Source organism: Pseudonaja textilis, chromosome 3 (genome assembly GCF_049901715.1).
Source record: "Pseudonaja textilis isolate UNSWEBS1 chromosome 3, rPseTex1.2, whole genome shotgun sequence".
Lineage (NCBI taxonomy): Eukaryota > Metazoa > Chordata > Lepidosauria > Squamata > Elapidae > Pseudonaja > Pseudonaja textilis.
In genome coordinates, this window is record NC_141992.1 from 184,490,788 (window position 1) to 184,506,950 (window position 16,163).

Genomic DNA, 16,163 nt, shown 5'->3' on the forward strand with positions numbered 1-16,163 from the left:
GATCTAGTAGTTTTAGGCTGGGTTCATACTAGATTTAATTGTTTTGGGTAAATTGTGATTCAATTAATATGGAACCTAACCATAATAATAATACTTCAGTAAATATATATGCCACCCAACTCCCAGCAATTCAATGAGTCTCAGGAAGTGCTAATGACCAAATGACTGCAAAGTATGTAAATCCTTCCATTCTCTGCCATCCAGTCAGAATTGAAGAAGCTTCTTGGATGAGTAATGAAATGTCTTCTAGCAAACCAAGAAAGTCCAGTAGCCTTTTGAAAAAAAGCATCTTTGGGATGTCAAGGCAAAGTACAATTTTTTGGTTTGGCACTGTATTCAATTAATCTGGCTTTAGAGTTTTAACCCAATCATATTTAGAAGAATAAGTGTTTCACAACTGAAATTTCTCTGTAACTATGAAATTTTCATTTCTAAATGACCAGCAATAATAGTTCTACTGGAAAATGAGCAATGCCATTGATTCTAAGGAACAATAATTTTAGTGCTTAGATTTTTTTTAAAAAAGTATAGATATGAAATTCAATAACTGATTGTATTTTAATAATGCTGCAATCTTTTGCATTTAAGAGCAAGCTGTTAATCCTTCCTTTTGCAGGAATTAAAATAACTAATTTGTTGGTTGGACACTGACAAAGAGTAATTCCACTTCTCCTACAGCTTATTCATACCACGGCAGTCTACATTTGGCTAGGGGTTGCACACGTCCCATTTATATAAAACTGCAATAGCACCTTTTCAAACTTCAAAAAAAATCTATGCATATAAAATTATTGCTTTTGTTGCAACAAGGCTGTTTGCCAAGACCTATTTTTAATATCTAGTTATTGTATGTTTAATGGCTAGTCATTACTCATTGCATGTTCTCTTGCAAAATGCATAGCATACTCATCAAAAACAGAATGTAGATTTAATTTGCAGTTGTTAAATTATAGAATAGGGGAATTACAGACAGCCATTACTGAATAACTAGCTAGTTAGATCCATCTTACCATCCAGAAAGTGGTAAGACGATTCTAATCAAGCTTTAGAAGGTGCTGTAAGCTTTGAAATATTTCTATATGTCAGGGGTCACCAACCTTTTGGACCTCAGGGACCACCAAACTCATAATTTTAGATCCCAGGGATCACTAACTGGTTCTGTGGGCATGGCCTAATTTGTGGATGTGGCTTGGTGGTCATGTGACTGGCTGGGCATGGCTTATATGTAAATATTATAAATATTTATATAAATATTGATTTTGTTATTAAAAAAGAGCAACTTTTACCCAAAATCAGGCAGAGCAGGCAGATTGAGTTGCTCACAGAATCATTCAGTGATCTATCTATCTGCCATCAGCTAGCTCAGTCTCTCAAATTTGCTTGCGGTGAGTCTGCACTGAATTTGCTTGCAAGCAAACCTTCAGTCCTAAGGGAAATTTGGCTGTGCTTAGCTAGAAAGCAAGAAATCCCACCATTTCCTGCTTCCTAGCTAATCTAAATCTCCTAGCACAGCAGAACAGATGATGGTCGGAAAAAGGAAAAATAGTAACTTAGCAGACAAGTTTGCCAGGTAAAGAGTGAGTGAGCGGGAAGGGCCATGTGGGCGGAGCAGCCTTGTGTTTCTGAGCAGTCTGGATTAATTGCTTTGTGGGGGTGCTCTGGGGGTGAGATTTCTCTGCGGCCCAACAAAATTTTCTCATGGCCCGCTTGCTGTAAGGGAAACAGGGCACCAACGAAGAAAAAACTTTTGGGTTTCCACTTGATAAATACATTTTCATTAAAAAAGGATGATTTGCTGAATGAACTGAAAAGTAGAAAAAAGAAAGTCCAGAACTGCAAGAGAAGAGAGAAAGAACTCTCTCTCTCTTTCAGTAGCACAGTACAGTCTCTATACTACAAACTTCAATCACCTTTAAAACATCCCACAAAAGTCTTGAAATTTGGTGAGATTTCCCATAAAACTGTAGTACTCAAGATAGCCTAGAATGAGCATGAGAATAAAACATTATACACATATAGTTTAGATACAGTCCAAGACTTTATACATACAGTAGAACCTCTGGTCACAAAAGCTTCTGGCCATGACCAAATCAGGTTCCAACCAAAAAAAATCACATTTTTTTTGCAGCCAAATTACCCTTCCACACCATTTCTTTTCTAAGTGCCAAATCTCCAAAATTAAGTTTGGTTTATGGAACAAATTATGGTCATGACCAGAGGCTCTACTGTATCTCCATTCATTGGATCAATATGGATAAGCTTGACTGTCAGAATTACGTAGCTTTTTCTCTGATAATATCACACTACTAACTAGAGCATACAAAACTTTTACTAGACCAATACTCGAATACAGCTCATCAGTCTGGAACTCACATTATGTATCTGATATTAACACAGTTGAGAAAGTCCAGAAATATTTCACAAGAAGAGTTCTACACTCCTCTACTCATTGCAGAATACCTTATGCCACCACACTTGAAATTCTAGACCTAGAAAATCTAGAACTACGCCGCCTTCAGTCCGATCTAAGTATAGTATATAAAATCATACATTGCAATGTCCTACTTGTCAATGAATTCTTCAGCTTCAACCATAACAATACAAGAGCAAACAATAGATACAAACTGAAGGTTAATTGCACCAAACTTGATTGCAGGAAATACGACTTCAGCAACAGAGTGATCAATGTCTGGAATACTCTACTTGTCTCTGCGGTTTCTTCCCCAAACCCCCAAAACTTTAACCTTAGACTTTCTACTATTGACCTCACCCCTTTCCTAAGAGGTCTGTAGGGGGCGTGCATAAGTGCACCAACGTGCCTACCATCCCTGTCCTATTATTTCTTTTATTTCTTTTATTTTTCTTATATGTATCCATGTATTCATAACTATGTTTTTACTTATACCTATTATCTTATAAGCAATTGGCAAACCAAATAAAATAAATAAAAATAAATTATGGATTTAAACTGACCCTATGGAAAATGGACTCTTTCTATACGTTATTTTTCCTTTTAGGAATTGGGCTACTGTAGAGTAGAGTAGAGTAGAGTAGAGTAGAGTAGAGTAGAGTAGAGTAGAGTAGAGTAGAGTAGGTCACTTTAAATGTACACTAATCAGCAGATATTAAAATGAAATTTTGTTGTATTCAGCTCTCAAAAGATAACCATTATGCATATACCCACACACGTACACATATATGACACAAAGAAATATCACAGTCTAGTTCAAATTTATGCATATACATGGTGAAAGAAAAGAATCCTGCAAGTTTACAAGACGGATGGCATAGGGAATACAGCTGTTACAGAATCTGTTAGTCCTGCTAAAAATATTTTGAAACCTCCCAGAGGTTTCAGAAGCAGACCATGAAGTGGGTATGTGGGGACTCTTAACAATGCTTTGATCACTAAGCACATAGCATTTATAAGCAGTATCCTGAATAACGGGAAGCCAGCATAATCCTATAATTTCTTGGTTGTCCTTACCACTCTCTGTATGGACTTTCTATCAAAGCCACTGCTGCCACCAAAGGAAACAGGGATGCTAAAGTTGTTAAAACGCTCTCAATCGTGTAAAAAGTGGCCAGGACAGGAGGAGAAAGATGTACTCTCTTCATCCAACCCAGGAAATGCAAACATTGGTTTGCAATCTTCAATAAAGATAACATATGAATTTGTATATTTCATGAAAGTTCTTTGATATTATAAAGCTTACAGTTTTGAAGTTTATAAACTTATTAGATCCTTGTTGCCTTCAAATACTTTGACGAAGCATTGGCAATGGGGGTACAGTAATAAGGAATGAGGTACCTGATCTTTATTCAGCTCTTGAAAGACTTGAGGCTAATATATACAGGTAGTCTTCAACTTATGACCTTCAACTTAAGCCCAAAATTTTGTTGCTAAGCAAGAAAGTTCTTAAGTGAATTTTGCCCCATTTTACAATCTTTCTTGCCACAGTTCTTAAGTGAACCACTGCAGTTGTTAAGTGAACCACACAGCTGTTAAGTGAATCTGGCTTCCCCATTTGACTTTGCTGATCAGAAGGTCACAGCAGGTAATCATATGGCCCTGGAACACTGCCACCGTCATAAATATGAGCAGGGGTGGGATTCAAACATCCCAACAACTGGTTCTCTGCCCAGTTGCTAGGTGGGCATGGCCATGGTGGCTGTGGCCTACCAGAACTTTCGGAAGGGCTGTTTTTCACCTTCCCCAGAGTCCGGAGGCTTCCCTCTGGACTCTGGGAGGGCAAAAACGGCATCCCCCCAGGCTCCGGAGGCTTTCCCAGAAGTTCTGGAAGTCCAGAAATGGGCCTGTTTCCAGACTTCCAGAACTTCCAGGAGGGCCATTTTTCACCCTCCCCGAATCTTTACTGGATCCTGCACTTACCTGCATCCAAAACGGGCTGCGTGGAGACTCCAGGGATGGGAGGGGTGGGCAGGGCCAGCTGGTCAGTTCAACTACCGGTTCAGCAAACCAGATGTAAATTTAACATCCAGTTCAGTTGAACCAGCCCAAACCGGCTGAATCCTACCCCTGAATATGAGTCAGTTGCCAAGCATCTGAATTTTTATCATGTGACCATAGAGATGCTGCAATGGTCGTAAATGTGAAGAACAGTCATAGATCTTTTTTTTTTCAGAACCATAACTTGGAACTGTCATTGAATAAACTGTTTTAATTAAGGACTACCTACATGTTAAATACATTGCCTTACAAAGCATAGGACAAAACAGCAAACTAATATGGGATTTTTTTTAAAAAAAAAACCTATTATGTGTCAATTACTGATGATGGACATCTTCAGGATCAATATTCAGGCTCCAGCTACTTTCTGATCTTGGACTGAACTACTTGGAGCAGGACAACCAAAATAATTGTACTCATTGATATTCATAGTTAAAGTGGATTTCTCACAGTTTAACTAGCCCATTTGTTAACACCTGCCCTAACTATAGCTGCTTCTGGGTCATGCCCCATAAAATTAGGTAGAAGGCTGTTTGTGAGTGCATCTGTGGCTTCTTCTGGGAAAAACAGAAAGCTTGAAATCTAAATTATCAGCATAGGTTTTGACTGCAAACGTTTCGCAAAACAAATCTGAGCTAAAAACCTGGGTGTAAATTGAAGTGTGCATACAACACTTGTACCTAAAAACTAATTCAGGTGTGAGGTGCTGCTAGAACTATAGCTTAAAAACAAGATGGATATACTTGAATACGGAATATAAGTTTTGCTTATGTTAAAATTTGAGCCACCAAAAAACTCCCCCAGTAACCCATTATCTGGAGTCCTACCATTCTGTAGATCGGGGTCTCCAACCTTGGGCACTTTAAGCCTGGAGGACTTCTACTCCCAGAATTCCCCAGCCAGCAAAGCTTTGCTGGCTGGGGAATTCTGGGAGTTGAAGTCCTCCAGGCTTAAAGTGCCCAAGGTTGGAGACCCCTGCTGTAGATAGCAAGAAGTTGCTTTGTCCTATCAAAAAAGTTTCCCTCCCAACCTTTTGCTGATATTGACCCTGCCTGCCTGCCTGCCTGCTTCACACCAGTGTGATTTGTTGTTGTTGTTGTAGTTGTTGTTGTGTGTGATTCTCACAGCCTGCCTGGACAGGTCTTTGAGGTTTTCTTGGCAAAGTTTTTCAGAAGCAGTTTGCCACTTCTTTCCTAAGTCTGAGAGAAAATGATTGGTCCAAAGACACCCAGCTAGCTTTGTGCTTAAAGCAGCACTAGAACTCACAGTCTCTTGGTTTCTAGCCTGATGTCTTAACCCAACCTTAACCTAGAGGTCCCCAACCTCTTTAGCACTAGAGACTAGTTTCGTGGAAGACAATTTTTCCATGGACCGGAGGGCAGGAAGGGAGGACAAGCATGCAACATATATCCTTTCCATGCACAGTAGAGTCTGCGGCCCAGTTAGTCATTACACCAAACTGGCTCTCTGCCTATGTGAAAGGAGGTTAAAAAAAATCATGGAAGATCTCAATTAGCATAGGATAGACACCTTCCAGACATACTGAAACTACAACACCCAGAATCCCAAAGGAGCATGCTAACATGCAGTAGAAATCAGGCAGGTGTCACTCCAACACAGCAGAAACGCAGGTAAAGAAACCTATCTTAACAAGAGACATTTATGAGGGGGTGGGTGTCAATTTTTTTTAATGTCAACTGTGCCTGCCAAGTCAAAGCCCATCCCTGTTTATAGATTTCATGCAAACATCACACATACGCAAAGGTGGGGCTTTGATAAGCTGGCAACTGCCCTCTGAACTTATTTCTTATTCTGCAGCTACCGCTGGACTTCTCCCATCTCCACTATAGGAATACAGTAACCAGTTTGTCTACTGTTTCAAACAGGAAAATAACAAAATTTATGTTAACAAAGAACACAAAACTGTCAGCTCTGACCTATTTCTTTCACTTCAACTAGAAGGAAACAAGCAATTCTACCTTCTAAAACCAAAACAGAGGCCTTTGCTGACAGCCATCTCAATAGGCTTATATATTTAAAGATGACCTGCATTATCCATAGTCAACTTTTTCTTCTTCATCATCATCATCCTTTTGCAAATGTAGAACAAACACAAATACCTTACAGAATAAGTTAATTCTGATTCAAGATGAAACATTTCTAATTTCTAATAGAAATCTCTCTATATAAAAGCGAAATACCACTCACGCATCATCACAAAATCTCCAGAACTGTAAATCCTACAAACTTGAAATTTGGCACGTATGTTCCTCTTGGCTTCTAGGTGCTCACTAAGAAAGGATTTTTCAAAATGACCATCAGAGCATTGGTATTTCGTTTATTATTATTAACACGCTCTGATGCTAAGGAGTTCTATTCCCCCTCCCCACCTGAAAAAAAACCTGTTCCAAATGCAAAACACAACAAGCAGAGGAGAGGAGTTTCAGTTTTAGTTTCACAGCAGCAACCAGTTTTAGTACAGCACAGTTGAGCTAAGCCACACCCAGGCTCCTTGCTGTCTCCTTGCTCACACAGCAAATACTGTTTCCGTTTTCAAACAGCCCTCAATTCTCTCACACGCTGACAGGATACTAGCCAGATGAATACCGATGGATGCTAGTAGGCAGAGGCAGAATTTTTCCCCCTTATTTTCCTCCCCAAAACTAAGCCCGACCACATGAGTTTCGTAGCGAAGCACGAGTATTGAGCTAGTCAGTATATATTCACTTACAGTTCCTTGCCCTGTATTCTGCCGCATAAGTTTCTCAAATTATTACAGTGACTGTGCTTATAAGCTTCCTTCAGCTTTCCTTTCCTTTACAGACTTGTGAAGGTCGTAAAAGTGGGGACTGGTGATAAAGTTATTACTTCATCACCATTGTCGCTGTGCGTGGTTGCTAAGTCATTAAATGATGACTCCCTGTGCAGATGCAGAGTAGGCTGGCAATGACTGAGCAGAGCAACTGGTAGCCAAGCGATACCGTAAAATTTCTCTGTGCTTTCCTCTGATGGTCATTCACATTTTTGTAACCTAAGCGTGACAGCCTTATGCATTGGAAAAACCAGAATTTCTGCTACAATCTTGCCTTCCGCATTCAGAATGATTACCACTGTTTGTATTCTGATAATGAAAGGGGAAATTAATACCCAATCATTACATTTCCCTAATCGTTAGAGACTTGTGTCCTTTGTTCTCTGCAATGGCCGGCTCCTACTGGTAATTTTCAATAGATCCCCACTTACAGTTTGATTAGGAAATTAACGGGGCGTATTGTTCTTTCTTTATTCAAGCTTTCCCACCAACAAATTCAAGTAAGGTGGCTACAGAAAACCTGTAGGTATGCAGCCTCTCTTGCTTCAGCAAACATGGAATAAGGAACTTAGTTTGTTAGGATACCTCTCAAATTTTGCAAGAAACGCTCTATCCCTATCTGAAATTATAGCTGAATGCCAGGAAAAAGATTTTTGTCCTCTGTTTTTCATACAACCTGAAAGGTTTCCTGTTGCTCTTTGATACCGAAAGTTATTACCGGATTGATTCAAGCCACCAGGATGTAGCAAAGAAAATCTCCGGGCCAATCTTTCTTCTCAGACAGAAAGAATGGGGAAGATGCGAAAAAAAAAAAATACTTTTTGGCTGCAGGAGGAGGAAGCACTGAAGCTTTTAATGTGCAAATACTTTCACACGGCTGATTTGATAATAGCAGCAGGATTAAGCCTGAAGGTTTATCATCTGAACTGACTGCTCCTTAGGACGAAAACAAATAATAAACAAACAAACAAGGGGGAAAGGCTATTGTTTTGAGTTTCTATTGTTTCCAATGGCTGCACACCCAGGAAACATCCTGTTTTGTTCCAAGCTACCTGTAAAAGTTTTTAGGGCATTTGAGTTGAACTCAATATAGGTAAAACATGTGTTCTTGATTCCTAATTATTTATTGTTTTCTCTGTTTTCCCTATTTATTCCCCTCCTTTATTATGCCAAGGGTGCTTTTTCAGGAGGCAGCTGGACTTTCTTCTTTTTTCTTTTGAAGACATTTCGCTTCTCATCCAAGAAGCTCCTTCAGCTCTGACAGGATAGTGGGGAATGCATTGTTACATTACCAATAACTCCAGGCAGGAAACAGAGAGAATACAGGTAGTCCTCGACTTACAACAGCTCATTTAGTGACCATTTGAAGTTACAACGGGGTTTTTAAAAAGCGACTTACGACCATTTTTCACACTTACGACCTTTGTAGCCTCCCCCATGGTCATGTGATCAACACTCAGATGCTAGGGGAACTATTCATACTTATGATGGTTGCAAAGTCCTGGTTGCAATGACATGTGATTCCCTTCTGTGACCTTCTAAGAAGCAAAGTCAATGGGGAAAACCAGATTCACTTAATGACTGTTATTTAACTTCACAACTTTGGTGATTCGCTGAACAACTCTGGCAAGGAAAGTCATAAAATGGAGCAAAACTCACTTAATATGTGTTTCATTAGGCAACAGACATGTTAGGCTCAATTGTGGTCATAAATTGAGGACTGCCTGTACTCCTTCGTCTCTTTTCCCCATAACAACAACCCTATGAGGTGGGTTGGGCTAAGAGAGAATTACTGGCCCAAAGTCACCCAGCTGGCTTTTTTTTATAAACAAAGTTTTTATTTTTTACAACAAACATACGAACAAAACATGAAAACATAAAACCCTTTTTCAATTATATACATAGTGTGTCCGTTGGTTACAATCTTTTGTGCTATCCTTTTTTTTACCATTACTCACAAGTTATATAAATTCTCACCTTATCGGTCTAGCTTGTGCTTATATAATATCAATTATTAAACATTCATTTGACTACTTTTCCTTCACTTTATATGAGATATTCTAATTTTCATTATGATTTAATCTTATACATCCATCCAATGGCCAGCTGGCTTTCATGGCCAAGGTGAAACTAGAATTCACAGTCTCCCGCTTTCTAACCTGGTGCCTTAATTACTAGTCCAAACTGGGATTATGGCAGCTTCTATGCACATTCAGATGAATGCAGGATAAGCTGAAATCTTAGAGCAGGGGTGTCAAACTCAAGGCCCACGAGCCAGATCTGTGGGGTGCTTAGATCTGGCCTGTGGGGCCACCCTGGAAACAGCGAAGGACTGGGCCACGTTGCCTCTGCTAGCGGAAACAGCTCAAGCGGGCCGCGTTCAGCCCTCCCAGGTTCTTTTTTCCTGTCAGAGAGTTGAAGGAGGCCATTGCAGCCAGAAACGGACCTCAAGAGGGCTGCACGTGGTCCTCCCCAGATTTATTTTTGCTGGTAGAGGGTTGCAGGGGGCCGTCACAGCTGGAAACAGTGCTCGGGAGCCCATTTTCGCTGGCAGAGCACTCAGGCCGCCACAAGTGTCCCCGACATGAGTGACACTAAGTTGGCCACGCCCACCCTGGCCTACCTAGATCAAACACAACCCTGATGCGGCCCTCAATGAAATCGAGTTTGACATCGCTTGGAGCATAGGCAGGTATGGAAACTCAGCCTCAGTCTCTAACTCACTGTCAGCCTTGCATGTTTTAGGCCAAATGTAGCTGAACAATCCCAGGAAGCAAAATTCATTAGTTTTACACATGACTAGAAAAGATGTTATTTGCAAGCAACTTGCACATCAAATTACATCTGACCTTCATTTCAATTCAGAACAAATCCACACACACACTTGCTATTTTTACCAATGCAGCATCTTCTGCTGAAAAGATAAAAACATCAGATCTCTTTGGAGATAGAAATCACTTTGATTAAAAAAAAAAAATGTTTCTGTCCCACACATTGGTGACTCTTCTTGATATTCATCCCAAGGCTAACCCAGTCTCTTTCTTCTTCCAAGCTCAAAGCTGAGAACAAGCTTGAAGAAGAGATGGAGGAAATATAAAACTTATTGCAAGACTGATAAAGGGGCGGGGGGCGGGGGAAATCCCACAGATGCATTTACGTTTATAATTTTATCCTGGCTTTTGCAAAATGCCACAGCTTTGATCATATTTCTGTCCTGGCTGTTTAATCTTCCCGTTGTTTGTTTTCCTAGGCAAGGCTCCAACACACTGCACATATGGGTCCCAGGCCATTGGAGGCTTGTATTTTTATAGGCAACAGCCCCCACCGCCACATGGTAAGCTGCTTTCCAAACAGAGGGGAATTTCAAAAGCAGATTGTAGGATAGCATGAATGATGGTTCACTAAATAAAGCTGAGAGGTTTTTTTTAAAGATTCCTTTGGATGAGCTTAAAAATGGAACTTTTTTTAGTGTGAGGGTTTTTCTTTTTTTTAAAATAAAAAAAAAGCTACAATTTGATATTCTTGTATTGTTTCCACTGTGAAATTTTTATGGTTGATTGGAGGGTTGGTAGCAAGGAGGTATATGATAGATAGGTGACAGGTGAAAGATAGATGATAGATAGCCAGGCAGGCAGGCAGATAGGGATGGATGGGTGGACAGACAGACAGAGATAATAGAGGATAGATAGATAAATGAAAGATAGGTAGATAGATAGATAGATAGATAGATAGATAGATAGATAGATAGATAGATAGATGATGGATGGACATAGGTAATAGATGATTGATAGATAAATGATAGGTAGAAAATAGATAATATAGATATATAATAGATAGATAGATGATAGACAGATAGACAGACAGACAGACAGATCAGCTGTGGACTAGATTCTACCAGAAAACCTGGAATTTAATTTTTAGAGAGAGTTAATAGTACAGAAATGAGGAGATTATAAAATGGATGGGGCTAGAATTACTAGAAAGAATTACATGGATTTCAGCAGCAGATCATGCTGAGAGGAAAAGAAGCATTAATATAAGTTGCAACAGGAATGTTAATGCTATTTACTGCTTTCCACTGATTTATAGGTTCTCATGCTCAGCCAGGCAATCTATTCAGCTATTGAGCCTCCCCTGCAGAAGAGATGGGGTGAGGCCTACACTGTTATCAAGCAACCCCAATCCTGGAAACGTAATGTCTAAAAGATCAGTTTTATTTTATTCAACTTTTATTTCCTGTCCTAGACCAGGCATCAAACTCGATTGCATCAAGGGCCACATCAGGGTTGTGTTTGAACTTGGGGGGCTGGAGAGCTGTGGCCAGGGTGGGCATGGCCAGCTCGACCTCACTTGTCTGAGGGGTACCTGTGGTGGCCCATGTGGGCCTGGGAGCGGGGATTCTCCTGCAGTCCTCTGCCAGCAAAAATGGAGCCTGTGAGGACCGCATGGCCCTCAGGAACTACACTTTCACTGGCAGAGGCACTGCAGGTCAGTCCTTTGTTAGTTCCAGGTCGGGCCAGATCTAAGCACCCTATGGGTCAGATACGGCCCGTGGGCCTTGAGTTTGATCAAGTGAGGTACTAACACCACTCTATAAAGCCTTAGTAAGACCACACCTAGAGTACTGCATCCAGTTTTGGTCACCACATTATAAAAAAGATGTTGAGACTCAAAAATAAGTGCAGAGAAGAGCAACTAGGATGATTAGGGGGCTGGAGAGTAAACATTTGAAGAACGGTTGCAGGAACTGGGCATGGTTAGTCTAGTGAAGAGAAGGTCCAGGGGAAACATGATAACAGTGTTCCAATATTTGAGGGGCTGCCACAGAGAGGAAGGGGTCAAGCTATTTTCCAAAGCACCCAAAGGCCAGACAAGGAATAATGGATGGAAACTGAACAAGGAGAGTTTTAACCTGGAAATAAGGATAAACTTTCTGACAGTGAGAACAATCAACCCATGGAACAGAAGTTGCCCTCGGAAGTTGTGGGAGCGCCATCACTTGAGACTTTCAAGAAGAAATTGGATTGCCATTTGCAGAAATGGTGTAGGGTCTCCCACTTGGGTGGGGGGGCTGGAATAGATCAGCGGTCGCCAACTGGTGGGCCATGGCCCACTGGTGGGCCTTGAGAAAATTTTGGTGGGCCACAGAGAAATCTCACTCCCAGAGCACTTCCCCAAAGCAATTAATCCAAGCTGCACAGAAACACAAGGCTGCACTGCCCGCAGGGCCTGTAGGAACGCTCCCTGCCCACTCACTCCTTACCCGGCAAACTTGCCTGCTAAAATTGCTATTTTTCCTTTTTCTGACCATCATCTGTTCTGCGGTGCCAGGAGATTTAGATTAGCTAGGAAGCAGGAAATAATTGGATTTCTTGCTTTCTAGCTAGTCTTCAGCTCTGCTTCCCTTAGGACTGAAGGTTTGCTTGCAAGCAAATTCAGTGCAGACTCACCGCAAGCAAATTTGAGAGACTGAGCTAGCCGGTGGCAGATAGATAGATCAATGAATGGATTCTGTGAGCAACTCAATCTGCCTGCTTTGCCTGATTTTGGGTAAAAATTGCTTTTTTATATATAAAAAAATTCAATATTTACATATATGGTATGTTGTGAGTTAATTTTGTGAGTTTGCTTGCTAGTAAATTTTAGGAGTTTGCTTGCAAGCAAATTTTTTGTGACAGACTGAGCTAGCCAATGGCAGATAGAAAGATCTCTGAATCAATCTGTGATTCTGTGAGCAACTCAATCTGCCTGCCTGCTTTGCCTGATTTTGGGTAAAAGTTGCTCTTTTTTTGTATAAAAAATTCAATATTTATACAAATATTTATAATATTTACATACAAGCCATGCCCAGCCAGTCACATGACCACCAAGCCACACCCACAAATTAGGCCACGCACACAGAACCGGTTAGTGGTCCCTGGGATCTAGAATTTTGAGTTTGGTGGTCCCTGAGGTCCAAAAGGTTGGCGATCGCTGGACTAGATGACCTATAAGGTCCCTTCCAATTTTGATTATCTGTTACCTGTTAACCCTGTTCTAGACCATCTATCTCCTTCAAGGAGCTTCTTTTCTTATAAAAAGGTAAAGATTTCCCTGTCTGTCTGACTTTATGGCATGGTGCTCATTTCTGTTTCTTGGCCAAGGGAGCCAGTGTTTTCTGAAGACATTTTCCATGGTCTTGTGGCCAGCATGGCTATACACCAAAGGCGCACGGAACAGTGTTACCTTTCCACCAACATGGTACCTATTAATCTACTTGCATTTGCAGGCTTTCAAACTGCTAGGTGGGCAGGAGCTGGAGCACGTTAATGGGAGCTCACCCCATTGCGTGGAGCTCAGGTCTCAAACTCAGGCTGTCAGCTCTCCAGCTGACAGGCTCAGCATCTTTAGCCGCTGAGCCTTCTTATATTTTGACTCAAATGGGAACCGTGCAGGGTTCTCTCTATCATCCTAATTCCACCTTTCTTCTTTGAGGACCTTCTATCTGATGAATGTATTCTTGTAGTATCCTCTGGACTTCCCCCCCTCCTGCCCAAATTTTTTTTTTAGCAAAGTTCAGATCACTCTTACTATCTCTCATGGACCAATACAATAATTTGGAACACAAAAGCATTTGGAAAGGATAGGAAAGGCCCTTAATATTCTCCCCCCCCCACACACACAAAATAAGTTCTTTAGCCCATTTTCAAGTTTCAAGCCCTCTTTGCAGGACACCCAGCAAGTACAGAAAACTACTGTACATCTTTGTTCCATTTCATAAACAGGGACATCCGTATATGACCCAGGGCTGATTACAGGGAGAAGATCAAGGGCTGAGTTCATCCATCATGTTCATGGGCAACAGTGTGGTTTGGCGGGAACCCAGCTCCTGGGGTTTATAAGACAGGCTTAAGGACTTGGCAATGATATGCGAGTGGAGCCACTTCCTGCAAGGAGCAGGCCACCACACCTGAGCTGTCCCAAAAAAAATAATAATGCTGGTGTGCTCAGGCCTCCTTTGAAGCCTCTTCAGGTGAACCTCAAGGGCAGCCTCGACCATGGAGCAGCCACGTAGGCTTCACCTGATGCCCAGATAGTGCTTGCAGGCGGGCAGGCAGCTCAATCTCTTAACGTTTGACTAACAGCTGCAAATAAAAAGGACACGGTGGGATTCCATGAAGGTCCCAAGGAAGGGAGTGCGGGTGTGCAGGTAGGATTTGGACGGGTCTCCGTTGAACGAAACCGCAGGCTCCTTCTCAAGCGAGGTCGAGGGAGGGGGCGCACGGGCGCTGCAGTGGAGCTAATAATGCAGGAGGCTGGCAAAGAGGGAAGCCGCGACGGCGGTCCCTGGCTTAGCAGGTTCCTCGCCGGCTCACCTCTCCGCGCCCCTCCAAGCCTCCATCTATGGGCGGCACCTCTAACCCCTCCACCCTCATTTGGCAAAGGCGCCGAAGGCTTTGGTCTGCTTGCTTCCCCCTCCCCGCTTCCTAGCCAGCCAACTCGCCTGCGATTGTCCCCTCAGGTGAGAGCAAAGGACGAGGAAGGCGGGGAGGGCGCCCGGGGGCGCCTCTGGCTTTGCAAAAGGAGAACCGCAGCCCTTACCTTCCACAGCCATTCTCTCAGAGCTCGCTTAGTGCATGCATAATTCGCCTGCCCAGAGATGCTTCTCCTCCTCCTCCTCCTCCTCCTCCTCTTTCCTCCCTTCTTCCCCCACCCCCTTCTTTCCTTCCTTCTCTTTCTCCCTTCACGGTTTTCCCTCTTGCTCATCTGCAACCGAGAAGTTCAACCTGCAGCGAGGAAGGCTTTTTTAGCTCCCTTCCCTCTGCAGCCTGGGAAATGGAGTCTCCGCCCTCCCCGCTCAAGCTGCGCCCCGGTGGCCCTTGGCGGCGACGGGGCTCCCTCACGCCCGCAGACCCCCCGCCCGACCCTCTCCGCCTGAGACCGTCCCGCCGCGGAGGAGGAACCCGCGCCTTCTTGCCCTGCCTCAGGAGCTCAAAACCGACGGGGGGCAAGGGAGACTACAATTCCCGTCATGCAACGCCGCAAGGTTTAGCGGAGACCTGGAGTGGGAACGCTTTGATTGAGCGTTTCCTTGTCAAATTAGAAAAGAAAACAGGTAAAACTGGGTTGCTGTCCGACGGCCTGGCCAAAAAAAAAAAAAAAAAAAAATGCCAGCCGCTGGCATCTGAAAGCAAAGGGAGACTTTGCTTCCCAAATGGCTTTGCTGCAAACGGGCCAAGAAATCCGACAGTGGGGATCCTACTTTCATCATTGTGTAGTAAGGTTGCACCTTCTAGGTCTTTTCTTGCCTCTTTCTTGGGCTCTTTTAGGTACCTGTCTCATATCAAGCCATGTGGGTTTCTTAGAATCATAGAGCTGGAAGGGGCCTTGGAGATCTTCTATTCTAGACCACCTGCCCAAGGCAGAAGTCCTTATACTATCCCAGACAAATGGCTGTCCAATCTTTGCTTGAAAATCTCCAGCAGTGAAACATCCGCAACTCCAGGAGGCAAGCTCTTCCCTTGGTTAATTCTTCTCATTGTCAAGAAATTCATCCTTACTTCCAAGTTGGATCTCCCACTTAGGAGCTTCCATCCATTGCTACTTGTCCTGCCCTCAGGTGGCTACAGAGAATAAATCAATACCCTCTTATTGGAAGACTTCTACGAGATCCTCCCTAAGCCTTCTCTTTGTTAAACTAGACATGTCTAGTTGCCCCAGTCATCGATTGTATGATTTAGCCTCCAGATTCCTTATCATTGTTCTTCTCTGCACTTTTTCTAGGGTCCCCAGTATCTTTTTTAGTATTGTGTTGAAGGTTGCTTAATAGTTCTCAGTCGGAGAATTCCTGTCATTTCTAGTCTGGATATTCTTCTCCGGAGATTTTACCCGTTGGTTCTT

The 16,163-nt window shown here is 42.5% G+C and overlaps 1 protein-coding gene across 3 annotated transcripts in view; it reads right to left on the bottom strand.

Annotated features, from left to right (window-relative positions):
* SAMD12 (sterile alpha motif domain containing 12) overlaps nt 1-15,033 on the bottom strand; it is a 285,749-nt gene extending 270,716 nt beyond the window's left edge. For all 3 annotated transcript variants that reach the window (XM_026703589.2, XM_087931650.1, XM_087931651.1), the window contains exon 1: nt 14,865-15,033. In XM_026703589.2, the coding sequence (XP_026559374.1) occupies nt 14,865-14,877 (13 nt within the window). In that variant the 5' untranslated portion in view covers nt 14,878-15,033. The remainder of the gene's footprint in view (nt 1-14,864) is intronic.
* Nucleotides 15,034-16,163: the final 1,130 nt, after the last annotated feature.